This window comes from Coccidioides immitis, assembly GCF_000149335.2.
Source record: "Coccidioides immitis RS genomic scaffold supercont3.3, whole genome shotgun sequence".
In the NCBI taxonomy this organism is placed as follows: Eukaryota; Fungi; Ascomycota; class Eurotiomycetes; order Onygenales; family Onygenaceae; genus Coccidioides; species Coccidioides immitis.
Genome location: NW_004504308.1, coordinates 1,186,688 through 1,207,888, shown reverse-complemented (window position 1 = coordinate 1,207,888; position 21,201 = coordinate 1,186,688). Strand labels below are relative to the sequence as shown.

Genomic DNA, 21,201 nt, shown 5'->3' with positions numbered 1-21,201 from the left:
TATCCCACTTCGGCGATTTAAGCTGGCGCCGGGAAAACAGCAAGCGACATGCCGAGCGGCTCAGAGCCGCACCCTATTGGTGGTTAATTTCCGATATCGCAAGGGAGCGGCTTATGTAAGGTTTGAGAGGGATCGGGCTATACCTAATTGGGACTAAACGGTTCCTGACGTCATTCATGCCATTTACGGCGAGCGAGGCAGCCCGAAGCGCTGTCCGACTAAGAAATCGCCGGAGAAGAGAGTGACTGCTCCATACCCCGGCCTTGATGTTTGTAAATATCTCAGAATTGACTTCTGACGAAGGCGGACTTTGGTGTCTTGCATCTATCTACTCACATAACCGGGAATTGTAGAAGATGTTTCGGCATGGAATTGAATCATCACACATATTAATGCATTGGGAATCTCAGGGACATCTCTTAACGTAACAGGGCAACTTTTTCAGCATCAACATACAGGGGATAAACAAACACAGAAGAATTAGGAACAATCATGCAAGAGTAAACATGGGAAAGAAAGAAAAGGAAATTATTATCATTGAAATTAATAGGGCTGTAAAAAGAAAACACACAAGACCACAGAAAAAAAAAAAAAAAAAAGAAGCAACAAGTATTCTGCGATCTTGATCGTTGTAAAGCAAGTTTCGGGTTGGGAGGAAATCAAGAGCTATGTGGTGGAAAAACAATTCACATCTAACGACTACCACAAAAATAAGGTTCTGAGTCCCAAATTTTAGTTGACAGTAGCCTGTGCGACAGCTACAGCCTGAGAATCACTGTGGCTAATGCTGACAGTAACGCCTACCACTCCAGCCTGCTTAGCGGCCGCCGCGGCATCACCGTGGAGCTAGGGAGACAAGTTAGTACACATAACAGGACGCGACAAGGTGAGATCTTGCTCTGGGATTAACTCACCGTGACAACAGGGGTTCCGTTGGTATCGTTGATGATTTCAATATCCTTCAATGCTGCTCCAGCACCTTTTCCACATACGCCAAGGGACTTGAACACCGCCTCCTTTGCACTCCACCGCCCCGCGAAGGACGCTTGGGGTGAAGCGGCTTGACGGCAGTACTTCTGCTCGGCTTCAGTGAAGTTGCGCTGAATGAACGTGTCGTTCTCGAGGTTAATCGCTTCGATGCTTTCGACATCAACGCCAACGCGTGTGTTGGCTGTCACTGTAGCCTTGGCCAAATACTCGACCATGTCCTTGGTGTTCTGATCTGTCTTGTGTACAGGAGCCTTGGTTGGGTAAGTCAACTGCGACGTTTTCTCGTTCAAAGCCACACGAGCATCCGGATTCAGAAGAACCTTCGACTCGAGAGTATCATCGTATGGCGATTTGTCCTTGGCAACAAACAGGCTGTTGTTGATCAAGCCGTTGTGGAAGTATCTATACGCCTTCTTCTGTCGGGCCTCAACCTTCACTTTGTACGCAGCGTATTGAGCCTGGTCTAGGGCGGCGAAAAGGTACTTGGGGTGGATACCAATGGCCTGAGCACCCTTTTGGCCGAAGCCAAACGACGTTACGGAGAATGCCTTGATGCCATCGGTTTGAATGCTTCGACTGGGGTACACGACGTAGTCGAACTTCTCCATAATCTTGTCGATATTGTCCGCGTTTCGGTTACCGGGAACAAGACCGGAATTCAAAACCTGTAAGCAGCCGTTGAACATAAAGCCACCAGCAGCACCCTTTGGATGACCAGTCAGGTACTTCTGGAAGATACCAAGAAGAGCGTTGCCCTTCTTTCTACCGAGGTGCTGCATCTGCTTGCACAAGACGTCGCACTCATTCTTATCGTTGGCGACGGTAGATGTTCCATGGAACGAAGCGACATCCAAATCGTCAATCGTAAGGCCCCAAGTTGCAAGAGCTCCACGAAGTGGAGCGATCCGAGAATCTTGCTTCCAGAAATTGTTGCCAAGGGCAAATTGAGCATCCTTCTCTTGTCGAATCGCCTCGCGCTGGATATGCTCCACACGCTCTTGCAGATACTCCTTCTCGTTGAACGGCTCAGTAGCCTGTGCCTTCATCGCGTCGACTTCCTCCTGGAGATAGAGGAGTTCCGACTCTTGCCACTGCTTGATTTGCGTACGTCGAAGTTCGAGTTGTCGTCGACGGTACTTGATATCCAGAAGTGGTGACGGGAACTTGCCGGGGTTCTCTCGAGCGGTGGTCAAAACACCCTGGCCTGGAGCAGGCACAGATCGACCAATCTTGTCAGTAGCCGTGGTGGTCAGGGCAAGGATGCCGTAGATAGGGACACCCATATCCAGAGCAAGCTGTGCACTCATGATTAGCTGCATGCCACATCCCTGGGATTCCATGAAACCGGCACGAGTTGTGGTGGTGGGGCGAGACATCTCTTGGGGAGTTCTTCCAAGAGCAAATTCAGATTCAGCGTTGCTTGTGGCTTTCATGTTGGCGAATTCGTACGACCCTTCTTCCTGGAAGTCGTCGAACCCACCGACGAAGCAGACTCGAGCCTTGCCTTCAACAATGGTCTCGTAACCAATGTCAATGGACTCGACAGCAGTTGCACAAGCACCGACTGGAGTCTTGATTGGACCGCTGGAGGAGAGAAGCAACATGTTTACCCATGCGCTCATAGTATTGATGAAAGACTCTTGGAGAATGTCCTTCTGAAGAGCCTTATCCAGGTAGCGATCCTTGTACATGCCCCTGAGAGCCCGGGAACCACCAATGCCGGAGCCAATGCAGTTACCAAGTTCAGAAACATGGACATATTTGTAGAATTCATAGGGATCCGTAATTCCGGAGGCGAGGAGGGTCTCGACTGTGCACACCAGAACGTACAGGGTAACGGGGTCGACCTGGCTGATAATATCATCGGGAATGCCGTAATTCTTGGGATTCCATCCAGTTGGGATCTGACCTGCAACAAGACGGTCGAATTTCAAGGCCTTGGGGATGAGGAGGGTCGCGCCCTTGAGCAAGCGGACCGTATATTCGCCGGACTCCTGGATCTCAAAAATTTCGACCTTGTCGCCGTGCTCGCGCTTGAATTCTTCAGCGGTCTCCTTGGAAGCCTCAAAGGTTTCTAGATCCTCCTGGAGAACGACTTCCTCAAGAAGTTGCTTCTTATTCGGATCGTAGCCTTCGAAGAGTTCAGGTTCGATGAGGCGGATACCGGAGTGTTCAAGGATGTATTTTTCATACTTAGCCTTGACGTCCTTGTCACTCACCGGCTCACCGGTCTTCGCGTCAACCCATCCGGAGTATGGCTGTCCCTTGATAGGTCCGTTATGATTCTTGATAAGGCCCATAATCCAAGCCATTTCGACACATCCTTCCAAAGAGAACCTGCCATAGGCCTCCATCTCCCAACGCGTTCTGGAGTTACCCCATGGACCGATTTCAGCGAAACCGGTCACGACGACAACTTTGTCCAAGTTGACCATGCCCTTGAGGTCCTGGTTGATTGGCTCCAAATCCTTCCATTCTGGCAGAGCTGGGAATTCAAACTTGATATTAGCTCTGGGTTCGGTCACAACCTTCTTGTAAAGAGCTTCGCTGTCCTCGCCGTTGACGACCTTGTTCTCCAAGGCGGTCTCTTTGATAACTGCCTGCCGGACGGCGCTTGTCTCAATCATCTCGCTTCGGAGTTTGCCCATAAGGGCGTTCAGGTCGGGAATGCATTGGAAACCACCGTTCAAATCTGCAAACACGGGGTTGCTCTGGCAGAGATCGACGATAGCAGGTGCCATCAATCCCAATAAATTGAAGGCCATTTCTTGCTGCGAGAATGTTCGAACACCAAGCTTCTCAACGCCTTCAGCGATCGTGTCGTTCGCGTTCATGATACCGGTGGAACGTGTCCATCCGATCACAGCACCACAAATGGTGAGATAATCAGCCCAATTCTCAGAGTACCAGCGATTGAACAGGGTTTCCAAGCCCAACTTGGACTCAGAGTAGAGACCGTCGTTTCCAAAAATTCCATGGTTAGGCGAAAGGGGTAAAATAACCTGTGCGGGACGTGTGGAGAATCCTCGTTCTTGTTTCTGCGTCTTGACGGAACCGATCAAGCGGTAAATATTCGTCAACATGAGACGGTGCGCCAATTCTGACTTGGAATCGATGCTATCGATTTCGCGTCCATTCTCCGAAATGGCGGCAAACGGCACGATGATATCAAGGTCCCAGCCCAAACCATTCTTTGTGTCGTAGACATAGTCCACTAGAGCCTCAACGTCTTGCTTACTGCCCTGGTTGAAAGGAACGACCACCAATTGAGAACCTCGAGCGCCGTAGCGGGTGTACATTGCCTGGTAATATTCTGTGACCTCACGGCTGAAGCGACTGGTTGTGACGACAACCTTAGCTCCGCCACTGATTAAACCTTGAAGCAGTGCTGCACCGATGGAACCAGCACCAGCACCGGTAATCAGTGCATTTTTCCCACTAAAAGTAAGGCCAGAACGAGCAGCAGACTCCAATCCATCAAGGTAAACGCCGGTTAGCTTCTTACTATATTCCCAACCGTGAGCCTTCTTCCTCCTCAAATGCAGGAAAGGAATCGTCTCAATCTTGCCCGGTTTCGTGGGCCCTCCATTAACTGGCGAGCGCGAGCCACTGCGGTTGCCTTTCTTTGAGTGCCCATTCTCCGGAGGGATGATCTGATTTTCATTCATGGCCAAGGCACGAAGAACCTCCCGGTATAAAGCATTGAATTGAAGCTGAGATGACTTGGATAATTTGTGCTGCTTGCGGATGAGTTTGTACACATTCCGCAGGTCATTCTGGACCTTTGTGCGATTGCTATATTCGGTGATCGGACCACCTTCAGCCATCTGCGCTACATAATGTTCAAGTTTCCGGACGCTTGGACGAGGGACTTCTTCATAATTGATGTTACCGCGGGAGTCAATAATAGTCTGTGGGCCGGTTGGGATCGCAACATCCTTGTAAACCGGGTCCGCATTCAGGACTTCTTTGCAGTTCTCAATGAGCTGCTGCCCGAGTTCTTTTGCCAATTTGTACGTCTCGCCGCGTTCCGTCGGGCAGTGATCAATGTGATACTGCATGAAATCGAGAAGGAGGGGGTTGGAACGATTCATGATGCGGATACATTGGCTGACGATTTCTCGATCCACAACCTTCAGGCGGCCGAAGATGATGTCAAAATACATGTTAAGAGCGTCTTGCCGTGCCCAGTTCCAGGATGAATCATAAACACGTGCCTTCAAGGGGTCGAAAGATGGTTGGATGCCGGAGGCATAAATATCGCCATGCTCAGCTTGCCACAGATCCAACTGAGCGTGAAGGGTAGATTGATACTGTTGTGAAGCAAGATGCGCCTTGTCACCCGCCCGTAGATCCATCTTCAAATAGCGCGCTATAATTTCGAGTTGCTGCTTGAAGAGCGCTCTCTGATCTTTGGTCAACGCATCGATAGCGGCGGGATCCATCATCATTCCACCGGCTCCAGCGGCGGAATCGTTACCGGCGCTGGCAGTGGAAAGGCTGATGCCCTGGATCGAGGCGTATTTGTTGGCGACGTCATCGAGATATGCTTTCGCGTCTTTTTCTGAGCCGAGACGCAAAGCAGGCTCCATGGTTAGTGCAAGCAGCAAGACGCCATCCTGGCGGCCTTGTCCCAGTCCCCATCTGGTCTCGAGATATTTCCGGACGGCAGTGATATTGAATCCACCAGGCATCTTTGAAGACACCAATCTGGCCACGAGTGAGGTGGATTGCTTGCCAAGCTGACCATTGAATGTGGCCTGGAGTGCAGAAGAGAGCTCATCTATTGGGGTATCTTCTGGTCTCTCTGGCGTCGAGCCAAATTCTTTGCCTAGGTCACCAAGGATCTCGTTCTGAAGAGTAGATTTACCTGCCGAGTCTCGGCGTCAGCCACGGAAACAGGGAGTGCATTGAGAGTGATATGCAGCTTACCTCCAACCAAATCCTTGATGGCCTTGGTAGGTGGAATGTCGAGGAGAGCTTTCTTCAACTTTTGTGCCACCAAAGCTCTCACTATGTCAAGGGCCGAGACTGGAGCATCAGCGACTGCCGCAGCAGGCCCGGCACTTGGTGGTGGGGGTGATGGTGCAGAGGCAGCAGCCTGTGCAGGAATGGCAGCAACAGCTGCCGGAGCCGGTGTGGAGTCAGCGACGGGGGCCTCCGGTTCTTCCTCCACAGGGTCAACATCGTAATAGATCTCCTTCGCGTCCTTGTTGTAGCAGAGAATCTGTCGCTGGACGGATGTTGCGGCGTCATAGGCTTCGTATTTCGAGGCGATTGTGCGCCTTGCCATTCCCCCGAGAGTATCGGCCGGGCCAATCTCGACAATACGCTCTGTTCTCTTCTCGGCGAGGATAACATCCTGGGTCTCGATCCATCTCACAGGGGAAGCAAACTGATATGCAAGAAGCTCAACAAGGAGCGTGTGGGCGAGCTCCTGCTCAACTTCGGGCCTCATGATGAAGATGTGGTGTAGAAGTCGCTCGTGGGGTTCTCGTGATTATGTGTAAGGATTAGACGGATAGAGGAGGGCGGAGATTCGAGCGCAATGGAGAGAGGTAGAGGAGTAAATAAAGTTTGTATGATTTTAATGCTGTGAGGCGTCAAACAGCTTTGAGGGCGAGGATGAGAGGATGCACGATTCACCAGATGGACACCACCGTGCAAGACGAGAGGTGTTCTTTTCTTCGGGAAGGTGAGAGAGACGGAATTGGGACGGCAGAAAACGACCGATGATGACAGGAAAGGGATCACTAATCCGAATTGAAGCCTGTCAAACTGACAAGCAGCAAAAAAACAACAGAAAAAAAAAAAAAGAGGAGCCCTGGTGATGTCGTCTGATGTTAGTGTCCGCCCGCTTGAGAGAGCTGGTGGTGAGCAGGATATGTTGGGGAGTTTGATGAGGCCTTCGCCCATGGAAATTTCAAGGTAAAGAAAAAAAATGCCCGTCGAGGAGCTGATACGCAGATCCGGGGGGGGAGCCAGGCTGGTAACTTTCCGTACGGTCAGGACGTCGTAATCTATCCGGCGAGCAGAAACTCTTTTTTTTTATCTTATCTCTGGCTGGGTCTGTGTGCCTGCGCCGGCGTAACTTTTGGTATTCGGGTCGTAAGGGGCGAGTTGGTGGGCCTTGGTTGGGAGCTTCCGGCGACGCCAGTGCGGCATCAGGGCGGTGACCCCCGTCCCTCACTGGCTGCGGCTGCAGGAATGTTTCCGTTGCCGGGACACCAATCATGGGAGCCAGATCGCGGACACGAGGGAGTTAGTCCCGTCTGTGAGTTACGGTGCGACCGCGACCGCAGACACTCACCCAGCACTGCCCGTGCGAACAATTCTCCGTTTCCGGCTAAATGTGCGATCCAGCCCCAATCCTTCAGCCCGAGTTCAGGTCGACCCCTGAGATCCTTTCTCTCGTGTTGAATTCCTTTTTCGACTATTTTTATTCCTCGTCGACGGAGTACTCCGTGCCTTGATCAAAGTTACGTCATTACTCCTAAGGTACAGTACGTGAAGCCGCAGCAGGGGACGGTATCGGTACGGTAATGTAAGCGCGCGTCCGTCGCTCCCGCCCAACCGTTTTGAATTCTTTGGGGTCAACGGTACGGCGCTAGGCCGTATCAGAGCTGCCTTGAACTCAACCAACCTTGCGGGCGCTCGGCACCGCCAGGGACCCAGACCACTGCCCCCAGCCCGACCAAGCTCCAATTTGCCCAAAAAAAAAAAAAAAAAAAAAAGGCCCTCCAGCGCGGTGAAAAAACAAAAATTTGTTGTGCTTGTCAGGACCCAAGGAGCGAGCTGCTTGTTCGGGCACACGGACCGGTCGTCCCTCATTCCCTCCTCATCTCCCACCTCTGCTGCTCTCTTCCGCCGTCTTCGTCTCTTTCTGCTTTCCTTCGCTTCTCTGCTTCGTTCTTGCTGCAAGATAGGAATTTAATAGTTGCAATTGCCCTTCTCCGCCCCGGTCCACCACCACCAAGACCTCAACCGCAACCAACAACCACATCCCTCACCACCACCACCACGGTCACATCCCTTTCTTCCCTCCCAACGACATCTCACCCCTCACACCCACGCAACATCGCTCTCTATCCCGGCCTCTGGTGGTTATTCTTACGGCTTCGACTGATTCTCACTTGACTGTGAGGACCTCCCCAGCCAAATCGAGGTGCTGGCGTGCTTGCTTCAACAACAGTTGGTATGTGGACTCCCTGACCCTTCTTCAGCAGACTGCAGCTGCCTAGCGAAATGCTCAGCACGACAATGCTTCTCTGATGGACCCTTTTCTTTTCTTTTCTTTTCTTTTCTTTTTGCTTTTTGTTTTATTTTTTTCTCCCTTTGCTGACCGGCAACCCTAGATGATATAGAGATACCTCGACGGCGCTTCTATTCTTAAAACTTTTAAACCATGTACGGCACTTCTACGGGCCCGCAGACGGGCATCAACACACCCCGCTCCTCGCAGTCCCTGAGGCCTCTTTTCCTCTCCCACGGGTCTCTCGAATTCTCCTTTCTCGTCCCAACCTCCCTCCACTTCCATGCATCACAGCTCAAAGATGCGTTCTCCGCGTCCCTCCCTGAACCCACAGACGAGCTCGCCCAGGATGATGAGCCATCTTCTGTTCCTGAACTCGTCGCTAGATATCTCGGTTTCGTTGCGCGACAGGTGGAGGAAGGCGAAGATGACGCCCAAGGCTCATACATAGACCTGCTTAAGCTGGCTCTGAACGAATTCGAGCGGGCGTTCATGCGAGGAAACGACGTGCATGCCGTCGCTGGCTCTCTGCCGGGTATCACCGCCAAAAAGCTGCTGGTCGTCGAGGCTTACTACGCGGCCCGCGCGTCTGCAGCCAGGCCCACAAAACCTCACGAGTCAGCTTTACTCAGGGCTGCCGCTGATGGTACTGCAACATTGTACAGTGTGTACGGCGGACAAGGCAACATCGAAGAGTATTTCGACGAACTTCGGGAAATCTATTCTACCTATCCTTCTTTCGTGGAAGATTTGATTTCGTCATCGGCTGAGCTACTTCAAACCTTGGCTCGGGACCCCGACGCGATCAAACAGTACTCGAAAGGAATGGACATCCTGCGGTGGCTTCACGATCGTGACACTCAGCCAGATACTGATTACCTTGTGTCAGCACCCGTCAGTCTCCCGTTGATCGGTTTGGTGCAACTTGCTCATTACATGGCCACCTGCAAGGCAATGGGCAAGCAGCCTGGTGAGATCTTGGAACGGTTCAGCGGTACCACCGGTCACTCTCAGGGTATCGTCACGGCTGCGGTAATTGCAACCGCAACGACATGGGAGTCTTTTGGAAAGGCCGCCAAGAATGCCTTGACGATGCTATTCTGGATTGGATTGCGTAGCCAGCAGGCTTATCCACGGACGTCATTGGCTCCTTCTACCCTCCAAGACTCGATTGAACACGGAGAAGGAGTCCCAACACCTATGCTGTCCATTCGTGACTTGCCCCGCGCAGCCGTTCAAGAGCACATCGATGCGACTAATCAGCACCTGCCCAAAGACCGCCACATTGCCATCTCTCTGGTTAATAGCGCCCGGAATTTCGTCGTTACCGGTCCTCCAATTTCCCTCTACGGTTTGAACTTGCGACTCCGAAAAGTCAAAGCCCCCACTGGATTGGATCAAAACCGGGTGCCCTTCACCCAGCGCAAAGTCCGCTTTGTCAACAGATTTTTGCCCATTACGGCGCCATTCCACAGCAAGTACCTCACCTCCGCTTTCGATATTATTGCAGAAGACCTCGAGGACATCCAAATCCCCGCAAGCTCACTTCGCATTCCTGTTTACGATACCAATACAGGTGTTGACTTGCGGCAAAGTGGGGATAAAGATGTTGTTCCCGCGCTGGTTCGCATGATCACAAGTGACCCTGTGAACTGGGAGAACGCCACCGTATTCGAGAATGCTACTCATATCGTTGACTTCGGTCCTGGCGGTATTTCAGGTCTTGGGGTTTTGACCAACCGCAACAAGGATGGTACCGGAGTTCGAGTCATTCTCGCAGGATCCATGGACGGTACAAACGCTGAAGTTGGCTATAAACCTGAGCTCTTTGATCGAGATGAGGAGCACGCGGTGAAATATGCGGTAAATTGGGTCAAAGAATTTGGTCCTCGTTTGGTCAAAACCTCTGTCGGTCAAACGTTTGTCGACACCAAGATGAGTAGGCTTCTGGGTGTTCCGCCTGTCATGGTTGCTGGTATGACACCCACCACCGTCCCGTGGGATTTCGTTGCTGCCACCATGACCGCTGGTTACCAGATTGAGCTTGCTGGGGGCGGTTATTACAATGCCAAAACTATGACAGAGGCTTTGCACAAAATCGAGAAAGCAATTCCTCCCGGCCGTGGTATCACTGTTAACTTAATTTACGTCAATCCCCGTGCGATGGGTTGGCAGATACCCTTGATCGGCAAACTCCGCGCTGATGGAGTCCCAATTGAAGGTCTCACGATTGGTGCCGGTGTTCCATCTATTGAAGTCGCAAACGAATATATCGAGACCCTTGGTATCAAACACATTGGCTTCAAGCCCGGTTCCATGGAGGCTATCCAGCAGGTCATTAATATCGCCAAAGCCAACCCAACTTTCCCAGTTATTCTACAATGGACTGGTGGTCGCGGCGGTGGTCACCATTCCTTTGAGGATTTCCACCAGCCGATCTTGCAGATGTACAGCCGTATCCGTCGATGTGATAATATAGTATTAGTTGCCGGTAGCGGCTTTGGTGGCGCTGAAGATACTTACCCATATTTGACCGGTACTTGGTCTAGACAGTTCGGCTATCCTTCCATGCCCTTTGATGGATGCATGTTTGGCAGTCGTATGATGACAGCGAAGGAAGCACACACCTCTAAGGCGGCGAAGGAAGCTATTGCTGCTGCCCCGGGTGTCGATGACAGTGAGTGGGAGAAGACCTATAATGGCCCTGCTGGCGGTGTCATCACGGTGCGATCTGAGATGGGCGAACCAATCCACAAGCTTGCAACTCGTGGTGTTTTGCTCTGGGCTGAGATGGACAAGAGAATCTTTGCTCTGGACAAAGCCAAGCGTCTTCCCGAACTTAAGAAGAATCGCGACTACATCATCAAAAAGTTGAATGACGACTTCCAGAAGGTTTGGTTCGGTCGTGACTCCTCCGGAAATACCGTCGATCTTGAAGATATGACTTATGCGGAGGTCGTCCACCGTATGGTTGATCTGATGTATGTGAAGCACCAGTCACGATGGATTGATGACTCTTTGAAACGCCTCACCGGCGACTTTATCCGTCGTGTCGAAGAACGGTTCACATCTACCGAAGGACAAGCATCTCTGCTTCAATCTTACTCTCAACTCGATAAGCCATACCCCGCTGTTAATGATATTCTCAAGGCATACCCCGAGGCTTCCTCCCAACTCATTAGCGCCCAAGATGTGCAACATTTCTTGCTGCTCTGTCAAAGACGAGGTCAAAAGCCAGTCCCATTTGTCCCTGCACTCGATGAAAACTTTGAGTTCTGGTTCAAGAAGGATTCCCTCTGGCAGTCTGAAGATCTTGAGGCTGTCGTGGGTCAAGATGTCGGCCGCGTTTGTATCTTGCAAGGCCCGATGGCGGCCAAATACTCGAATAGCGTCGACGAGCCGGTTAAAGACATTCTTGAGGGTATTCACCGCAATCACATCAAGGGTCTCATCCGCGATGTCTATCGCGGAGAAGAATCTAACGTCCCTGTTGTGGAATATTTCGGCGGTCGCTTGCTTCTTGAAAACGAGGATGACCGTGACATCGACGGCCTGACCGTTTCCGAAGACTCGACAAAGATTTCTTACAGGCTATCTTCCTCTCCTTCTGCAAATCTGCCTGATCTTGAGCGTTGGCTCCATCTCCTTGCCGGAAAAGCGTATTCCTGGAGACACGCCTTTTTCACCGCCGAGGTGTTCATCCAAGGCCATCGCTTCCAATCTAACCCAATGAAGCGCCTTCTTGCTCCTACACGTGGAATGTATATTGAAATTGCCAACCCGGATACGCCACAGAAGACGGTTATCAGCGTTCGAGAACCCTCCCAGTCTGGTAAATTAGTGAAAACCGTTGAAGTCCGGATGAGCAATAAAAATGAGATCTCTCTGACGCTCTACGAGGGAAGGACGGCCGAAAATGGCGTTGTTCCACTGGTGTTCCAATTCGTTTATCATCCGGAAACTGGCTATGCACCGATCAGAGAGATAATGGAAGGCCGCAATGATCGCATCAAGGAGTTCTATTATCGTATTTGGTTTGCCGAGAAATCTGTTCCATTTGCTACGCCTGCTACCAGCGTGTTTGATGGAGGATCCACAACCGTGGTCACCAAGGATATTGCTGACTTCGTGCATGCTGTCGGGAATACTGGTGAAGCCTTTGTTGACCGCCCGGGCAAGGAGGTATATGCTCCTATGGATTTCGCTATTGTTGTTGGATGGAAAGCAATCACAAAGCCAATTTTCCCTCGCGTCATTGATGGAGATCTTTTGAAGTTGGTGCATTTGTCAAATGGTTTTCGAATGGTTCCTGGGGCGGAGCCAATCAAAGTTGGCGACGTTTTGGAGACTACTGCTCAGATCAATGCGATTATCAACCAAGACTCCGGAAAGATGGTTGAGGTCTGTGGTACAATCAAGCGAGATGGCCAGGCGATAATGCATGTCACGAGTCAGTTCCTTTACAGAGGCACGTATACCGATTACGAGACGACATTCCAGCGCAAAGAGGAGGTGCCTATGCAGGTCCATCTGGCGTCAACCAAGGATGTCGCGGTTCTTCAGTCTAAGGAATGGTTCCGCCTTGATGACCCTGATGTGGAGCTTCTCGGGCAAACTCTCACTTTCCGCCTTCAGAGTACCGTTCGATTCGAGAACAAGACTGTCTTCCATAGCGTTGAGACAATGGGTCAAGTGCTCTTAGAACTGCCAACCAAGGAAATCATCCAGGTTGCGTCGGTCGAATACGAAGCTGGAACTTCCCATGGAAATCCTGTAATTGACTACTTGCAGCGCCACGGCCAGTCTATCGAGCAGCCCGTTCACTTCGAGAATCCCATCCCACTTAGCGGCAAGACACCACTTATCCTGAAAGCTCCTGCATCCAATGAAACCTATGCACGCGTCTCGGGAGATTACAATCCCATCCACGTTTCTCGTGTATTCTCTAGCTACGCAAATCTGCCTGGGACCATCACACATGGCATGTATACTAGTGCTGCAGTCCGAAGTTTAGTCGAAACCTGGGCCGCTGAAAACAATATTGGTCGTGTTCGCAGCTTCCATGCCTCCCTTGTTGGTATGGTTCTTCCCAATGATGACCTTGTTGTCAAGCTTCAGCATGTGGGTATGATTGCCGGACGAAAGATCATCAAGGTCGAGACGAGCAACCAAGCAACGGAAGACAAGGTCTTGCTTGGTGAGGCTGAAGTTGAGCAACCCGTCTCTGCTTATGTATTTACTGGCCAGGGTTCTCAAGAGCAAGGTATGGGTATGGATCTCTACAACTCGAGTCCTGTTGCGCAAGAGGTCTGGGACCGCGCCGACAAGCATTTCCTGGAGAATTATGGTTTCTCTATCATCAACATCGTCAAAAATAACCCGCGTGAATTGACCATTCACTTTGGTGGCCCACGAGGAAAGAAAATACGACAGAACTATATGTCCATGACTTTCGAATCGGTTAACGCTGATGGCACGATCAAGTCAGAGAAGATTTTCAAGGAAGTTAATGAACAGTCAACTTCTTACACGTATAGGTCGCCATCTGGCCTCCTCTCCGCGACACAATTCACCCAGCCTGCTCTGACCCTCATGGAAAAAGCCAGTTTCGAGGATATGCGGTCCAAGGGTTTGGTTCAGCGTGACAGTTCATTTGCTGGACACTCCCTTGGCGAATACTCTGCCCTTGCTGCCCTTGCTGACGTTATGCCCATCGAGAGTTTGGTGTCCGTTGTGTTCTACCGCGGATTGACCATGCAGGTGGCTGTCGAACGTGATGAGCAAGGTCGATCCAACTATTCCATGTGTGCTGTCAATCCAAGCCGCATCTCTCCGACATTCAACGAGCAGGCTCTTCAGTACGTGGTTGAGAATATTTCTCAGGAGTGTGGCTGGTTACTGGAGATTGTCAACTATAACGTCGCCAACATGCAATATGTTTGTGCTGGAGATGTATGTTTTTGTCCACCTTGTACTCCCGTGTTGCTGAGCTAGTGCACTAATAGTTTTACAGCTTCGAGCTCTTGACTGCCTTACGAATGTCCTTAATGTTCTCAAGGCTCAGAAGATCGACATCCAAGCGTTGATGAAGACCATGTCTCTGGAAGACGTCAAAGCCCATCTCGTCGAAATCATCAAGGAATGCAGAAAACAAACCGAAGCAAAGCCTAAGCCACTCACCCTTGAGCGTGGTTTCGCTACAATCCCTCTGAAGGGAATCGACGTGCCATTCCACAGTACCTTCCTTCGCTCTGGCGTGAAACCTTTCAGATCTTTCTTGCTCAAGAAGATTAATAAGTCCACCATCGATCCCAGCAAGTTGATCGGCAAATACATTCCCAACGTCACTGCACGTCCTTTCCAGATCACCAAAGAGTACTTCGAGGATGTGTACCGACTTACCAACTCTCCTCGCATCGGCCATGTATTGGCTAACTGGGACAAATACGAAGACCCCTTGGACGCTAGGAATTAAAAGCATCAAAGACGTCCAGTTCTTTCGTAATTTTTGATTACATGCCCCAACACCCCCTTTTTTTCCACCTTTCTTAATATTCCCTGCACTACGTATGAATATAGAGCTTCTTAATACAAAAATTATGGTACATGTGCGCTATCGATGTTTCTTTCCTACAGCTTTATTTTTCTGAATGCTCCCCTTTTGCCATTGATCTGGAACATGTTTTTTGACTGTGTTTGATTAAGTGTCTATGTGATTTTGAACTGTTGAAGAACGCCTGTGTAATGAGAATGAGATCATGCTCTGAGATAGATAAATAAAGAGTTCCCTGATTTTCAAAGCCTCATCATTGCTCAGCAAGAATTCAATATACATATAGGAATATCCCGTGAAAACCGCTAATCCATTAAAAATACAGTTGTTCCCATCTTGACTGTGGTTCAATCGGCTTTTCGAGCATTATAGGTAAGGTAGCTTTATGGTGACTAGCTACTTTTCTGCGAAGTGAAAACGCCCAAACTCCCAATAGTACGGAGTATATCAATCGAATACATGCGTACATTACATCATAGCATAACTGGTCCATGAATTGGCCTTAAACAAATGTCTTAATAGCAGGATGCGTCCACCATGCCAGCCATTAGCGCAAAGGAAGTTCATTTTAAAGCAAGGAGTAGATAAAGCATCTTTCCTATTTATCTCTTTTTATTTTATTTTAATTTTAATTTTTTTTTTTTTTTTTTTTTAATGCTCTTTTTCAAGAACCAGAAGGTTTGAAATTGGGCGCTGGTCTCAGTAATTTATCCTCCTTAGCGAACACGCCGACCTCTTTGACGATGGCGATGAATTTCGGATAGTTGGTTTTCATATCGCCTAGACGGTGACGGAAGAGTTTGAGCAGATCACCCGATGAAATACCGGTAGGAGGAATGGCAGCGTGGACCTCGGCGTGCGTGGGGAAGGATCCGACTGGGGCTACAGTTGTGGCTGTTGCGGGGGTAGATGGGCGGACTAGAAAGAGGTGAATTTTTGTTAGGACTTCTAGACAGATAGGCGATGGGAGGGAATCTAGGGGAAAGGAATGCCGATGATGATGAACGTACCAGGAGGACTACCGGCGCGGGAACCGGCTGGAGTGCCCCTCTTCGAAGACACGCCGGGAGGATTGATTTTCAGTTTCTTTGCTACTGCGCTGTCGCTCACTTCTGCACCGGAGGCGGCGCCTCGCTCTGCGTCACTACCAGAGCCCGCACCGCCGGTTCCACTCCGCATGCGTTTCTTCCCAGCTGGTTTTGTGGCATCTTGTTTTCGTTGAGTAGCGGAAGTAGTGGTCGACGGTGCAGGAGACATGGGTCTCGAACCAGGTTTGGAGGCTGTTGTAGACAATGGCTGGGCGATGTGTTTGTTCTTGGCTTTCTTGCGTGGAGTATCCGTGCCGCTGGCGTCGGAAACGTTCGGTGAACCGGGGCGTTTCTTCATTTGCTGCGTGGGACCCTTTTTCAACGCATCTGTGAATTTTCCCCGATCAGATGGTGTACTTGTACCCTTTGTTTGGGGCGCAGATGATTTTTCTCCTTCCTTCTTCTCGTCCTCCGCTCTAATTCGTTCGGCTTCAGACTCGTCCGTACTCTAGATTAAAATAATTAGACAAGGATGACTTGATAAGGATACTATGGTGCGAAAGAGCGAACTAACCTCATCTTCAGACCAGGGATTGGCATCAGACCCGCTACTATAGTCATAGTTCTTTTCGCGCCGCTGGAGGGCTTTCCGAACCTTCTTTCCAAACTCCTTAAGCGCCTCTTTCTCTCTTCGCTCCTGATTCTCCTCGGCCTCATAATCCCTTTCATCCCTTAAATTGAATACGTTAGCCTTTAATTGGTCTTTTTTGATACGCTTCTCCGCCAGCTTGGCTTCCTCATCTTCTTCCACCACAACATGTTCCTCATCATCAGCAAATCTGTCCTCCTCAAAGTCCATATCATCGCCTTCGCCACCTTCTCCAACACCAGAAGACACCACTCTTCCCGTATAAACTTTACGTTGTTTCGCAAAGTCTGCTAATTCCCGCTCTTGCTTTCGCTCCTGCTCCTTTTCCATGAACCACCGTGGATCTTTAATTTTCTTGGACATGTATTTTTCAGCTTCTTCAATGGTAAGAGCTTTGAAAGGATTTTTCCCACTAAATTTATACCACTTGTCTATTGGAACCAGCCGCAGCTTGCCATTCTTCTCTAGAACAAACATCGCATAGGTCTCAGACATGGCGGCCTCGTATTTACCAACCCAGGTATTCTTATTATCGAAGTCTTCTAAGTGCCAAGGGAGCGCTTCTTCGTATTTTACGCGAGCTTTCGCGATCTCCTCGGGTGTCATCTCCGATTTAAACACCTGCTGGATGCGCTGTTTCGGGACGTTTGTGCGTTTAGGGCCACCAGAAGCTGAAGGGGCAATTTGTGCCAGATTCTCTTCGCGTTCTTTGGCTCTAGCAGCCTTCTTGGCCTCTAACGCTTCTCGTTCGGCCTCAGTTAGATTTCCTTCTCGTCCCTTCTGCGCGTTCTGTTGTCTTTCGATCGGCGGCGGCTCAGTGGTAGCTCTCGGGTCACGACGTTGGAGTCGGACTGGACGTGTAAACTGCGATTCGTCTCTGGGATCAATATTCTTTTTCGACAAGAATTTGGCGACATGGTGTTTTAAGCCCTCCTTCAGAGCGCGTTTGGTAGTGACCAATGCAAAATCGACGTAATTCTGACAAAGGAGGGGCCCGCTGAAGCCATTCACAGTCATATCATCTGCACTAGGGATGGGAGGAGGCTTCGGGGTGGAGGTATTTGATTGAGGTTTCGGAGGAAGTTGTGGCGAAGGGCGTGGTTGTCCATTGGCAACAGGGGCACCACCCGGCGCCAGACCCTGAGAGCGTGGAATCGGTCTCTTTTTTGGACGCACTAGCGGGTCTGCGGGTTTTGGACGGCGAACCTTGATAAAAGGCCCAGCACGACCAGCTGGAGGTACTCGACCGGGCGGCCCGTTTGGCGGGACCGAGCTCATGATATGGGGATAGAGGAAATCGAGTATGTGAAAGACAAGAGTCCAGAGAATATAGTGATATTTTATCTGTGGAACTCGATCTCTCTTGGGACAGCCTAGAGAGCTTTGCTAGAGGGCCAATGGATGAGATTGTACTCCGTCAGTTGAGGATTGATGCTGGACGACGGTTTGATGAATAGAAAGAATAATGTAGACCAGGCATAGAATGCAGATTCAGGCGCTGCTGAAGAACACTTGAGCAGGATGGTTGAAGATGCTCCAGGAATCCCCCGAGCCAGCGCTGAGCAGGACGAGCAAAACAGAAGCAGCAATGAGGTCAGGGCCGGAAGCGCTTCAGGATGAGCAGCTTAGTCAGATGCCTTAATTACTAAGCAGTTTCCTGAACTACTAACCTAGAATGGTCTAGTGCATACGAAGCTCAGCAGCACGGAATAACTATTCCCCATGAATCACAACGTCAGTTCATCACCTCAAGGTCCAAATTTCACAGCTTTAAGAGATATCTACAGAGATATGATTACATTTGATGGCTGGCAGGTCGTTCTTGGACAGAGGGAGCACTGCTGTTTTGGCACATATGTTATAGGCCTTGTTGATATGTGCTTCTGTGCATTGATGGCACAATATCATCATTCTCCTAGTTCTCAACATGACAGGGGATTCAGATCCTCAGAAACGGGAGCATGGTCTAATCCAAAAGACCGTACCCTGTACATAATTTTTTTTTGCATTCGCTGTGGCAACAAACCAGGGCTTATCAGAGCTATGAGAGATCTGATTATATATCCATGCCACACTCCTCCCGGACGTGTTTCCCAGGTTTATTTCCTCTCCGTTGATACTCAAGGCCAGGGTGGTTGAGACTGGAAAACCGGAGTAAACACTCTATTTGATGTACATACATTGGAGCTTGTGCCACTATACCCGTATGCCCTATGAATCTGAAGGGGCCCTGATTAAGCTATTATTTCAAATCGTGGAAAATAAGACTCCAATCACGCCCTTATGGTCAACGGTGAATCATGGATATCGCTCAGGATTGGAACGTAGTGGCGCGGAAACCCGCACACGATACCAACTCTCTACATTGACCCAAGGCTATCAGACGTATCTCAGGATTGTATGCAGCGAAACATTGAAACGCATTAGAGATATACCTTCCTATACCAAGGCATTTTAGGATGCTCGGACTTCAGACTCACGGAGACGGCCGACGGACTTAGCTAATCTTGTGTCAGCGCAAGGAAACCTTTGACATCGAGGATTGCGTGCTCGTTCTTGTGTTATTGAAGGCAGTCGAAGCCCTACCCTCCAACCCCAGGTATATCTTCGGCAAGATTCCCACAGTGGTGGTCTTTCTTTATCCCTTTCCCAGCCACCTTCTAACTTTTCTCTTCTACTCATCGTTACCACCTTTCTGCTGCAATAGGCTTAAAACTGCACGAAATTACTTCTTATCAACCAAAATTTGTTTCCAAAGCCTTTTATTTTTATTTATTTATTTATTTATTTTTCTTTCTCCTATCATATTTTGGAATTGATGCATTTCTGCCACACTTGTCCAACATGGCAATGACTCGCTTGGCCCGTGTTCCCAAGCCTGAGCAGACTACCGAATGGGGAGGGCGTGGGACCATTGCTTACGTTTCGGAAGCCTCAAAGAAAGAATTCCTGAACCTCCCACCCGAAATCCATGCTCGTCTGCAGCTTGCAAGTGCCCAGCTTGACACCCAGAATTCCATCGTCCGTCGGGTCATCGTTGGGAGATTTACTCCGCCCAAGATTTCCACCGTTGAAAAGTATGAGCTGGCTCGCTACAATGTCGATTGGCCTTCTCCTACAGCTGAGCATGACGTCCTAGATCCTCCACGCAAAACCAGCCGCACCATGGTTGCCAGAATCCAATATAATAAGACTAAGACGGACTACATGGAATATCTTTGGTCTCACATTCCGCAGTGGGAAATGTCAGATGGTCAATTAAAGGAACGCGAGGTCACTCGGGTTGAGTTGGTCAAGATTGCAGCTAGGGCTATCAGGGAACGTATGGCTGATCTAGGCCTACCAACAAGCGATTTTACCGTGGCATTGCATTGTTTCGGCAGCTTCTGCTCTGGCTTTGCAATCCCTTCTTCCGAGATGGACCTGACTGTTGTCACTAGAGGTGTCCCTTCCATCCTGGACTCCGAGCTGCCACGCCTTTTCAAGGCGGCTTATATTGCGGCAGGTTTTAACGTGTATACGGAGCCGGAGGGGCCAATCGCCTTCACTGTCCAGGAGAAATGCGAGGACGAAACCTCCGAGTGCATCCCTTTATACAATATTCATTTCGAGAACGTTGCCTTGAAAATGCGAACCACGACTCTTTTGCGATGCTATCGGGCTTGTGACGATCGAGTCTACGAAATGGGTGTTTTCATTAAGTATTGGGCCCATGCTCGCCAGATCGATGATCCAAAGGCTGGCACCTTGCCGTCGTTCAACTACATCCTCATGCTCCTTCACTATTTGATGAAAGTTGCAACGCCACCCGTTATTCCCAACCTGCAGCTTTCAAACATTGGAATGCGGAATCTTGAATGGATCGAAGGACATGAAACATTCTTCTGGGATAACTTTGAAGAAATTGCTCGTGTTGCTGGCAAGGGAGTACTGACATCCAACCGCCAGTCAGCTGGTGAACTCCTCCGCGGCTTTTTCACTTACTACTCCCCAGTGGAATCGGGCAACCGGCGCTGGTCAACTAGATATTCTAAGTTTAACTGGAAGAATGACGTTGTCTCCATTCGCAACCCAAATTTGATTTCCAAAGAGGCGAAGCGCTGGGACTACAGCTTTTTCAACAAGGACGGCACTCGGACCTGGAACTTCCTCGCCATCGAAGATCCGTTCAACCCCAACAACAACTTGGCAAAGAGTATCTCCAAGGACTCGGTTTTTATCATTAGGCGCGAATTTGAACGTGTGAATATGATTATGAACTGTGCAGAATTTGTCCCTGGTTTCGGCTGGGAATGGGCTAACAACAATGATGAAGTTGGGGAAGACATTTTCGACGATCGGATCCCCGCTACGCTCAAACCTGCAGATTAAGTTCAATACAATATTGTTGATGTTCCTGATATTTTTTGCTCGAACTACCCTTTTTTTTTTTTTTTTTTTCTTTTCAGATTGGTCTGGTTTGTTATGTTTCTGTGTTATTATCAGTATCTGTGAAAATTGCTCATATTTATTACCTGTTCATGGTCATTGTTTTGTGAGCTTCCTTATAGAAAGTCACATCATTATGTTTTTGCAATGCACGGTATTATGAGATTGGAGATAAGGATTTGACGAAGCCAGTGGAAATTGGTGCCAGAGAAGGACTTTGCAACTTATCCCAACCCCCATTATCCTCCCTTCATAATCATCTACATGCCTTCCTCATATTCAAAAGAAAAGAGCAAAAAAG

At 49.6% G+C, this 21,201-nt stretch overlaps 5 protein-coding genes across 6 annotated transcripts; 2 read left to right on the top strand and 3 right to left on the bottom strand.

The window, feature by feature from the left end:
• Positions 1–732: 732 nt before the first annotated feature.
• CIMG_08477 (fatty acid synthase subunit alpha) lies at positions 733–6,780 on the bottom strand (the record flags this gene model as incomplete). The annotated part of the gene is made up of 3 exons (XM_001241313.2): positions 5,923–6,780; positions 915–5,860; positions 733–846 (listed from the first exon to the last, which is right to left on the bottom strand). Exons 1-3 carry the CDS (start codon positions 6,446–6,448, stop codon positions 733–735), a joined length of 5,586 nt encoding a protein of 1,861 aa, XP_001241314.1. The 5' UTR covers positions 6,449–6,780.
• Positions 6,781–7,154: 374 nt separating this feature from the next.
• On the bottom strand, positions 7,155–7,993 carry CIMG_13197 (uncharacterized protein; the record flags this gene model as incomplete). The annotated part of the gene is made up of 3 exons (XM_004444959.1): positions 7,155–7,423; positions 7,634–7,669; positions 7,840–7,993. 3 exons carry the CDS (start codon positions 7,991–7,993, stop codon positions 7,155–7,157), a joined length of 459 nt encoding a protein of 152 aa, XP_004445016.1.
• Positions 7,724–15,093, top strand: CIMG_08479. Of its 2 annotated transcripts, XM_004444957.1 has the most exons (3): positions 7,724–8,185; positions 8,346–14,194; positions 14,256–15,093. In XM_004444957.1, exons 2-3 carry the CDS (start codon positions 8,396–8,398, stop codon positions 14,715–14,717), a joined length of 6,261 nt encoding a protein of 2,086 aa, XP_004445014.1. In that variant the 5' UTR covers positions 7,724–8,185; positions 8,346–8,395; the 3' UTR covers positions 14,718–15,093. The 2 variants fall into 2 exon arrangements, with proteins under 2 accessions (XP_004445014.1, XP_004445015.1); XM_004444958.1 differs by having other exon boundaries at positions 8,346–15,093.
• A 346-nt stretch (positions 15,094–15,439) lies between these two features.
• CIMG_08480 (transcription initiation factor IIF subunit alpha) lies at positions 15,440–17,860 on the bottom strand. Its single transcript, XM_001241316.2, has 3 exons — positions 16,398–17,860; positions 15,806–16,331; positions 15,440–15,713 (listed from the first exon to the last, which is right to left on the bottom strand). The coding sequence occupies exons 1-3, from the start codon at positions 17,748–17,750 to the stop codon at positions 15,460–15,462; spliced, it is 2,133 nt and encodes a 710-aa protein (XP_001241317.1). The 5' UTR covers positions 17,751–17,860; the 3' UTR covers positions 15,440–15,459.
• Positions 17,861–19,316: 1,456 nt separating this feature from the next.
• CIMG_08481 (uncharacterized protein) lies at positions 19,317–20,843 on the top strand (the record flags this gene model as incomplete). The annotated part of the gene is made up of 1 exon (XM_001241317.1): positions 19,317–20,843. One exon carries the CDS (start codon positions 19,317–19,319, stop codon positions 20,841–20,843), a length of 1,527 nt encoding a protein of 508 aa, XP_001241318.1.
• Positions 20,844–21,201: the final 358 nt, after the last annotated feature.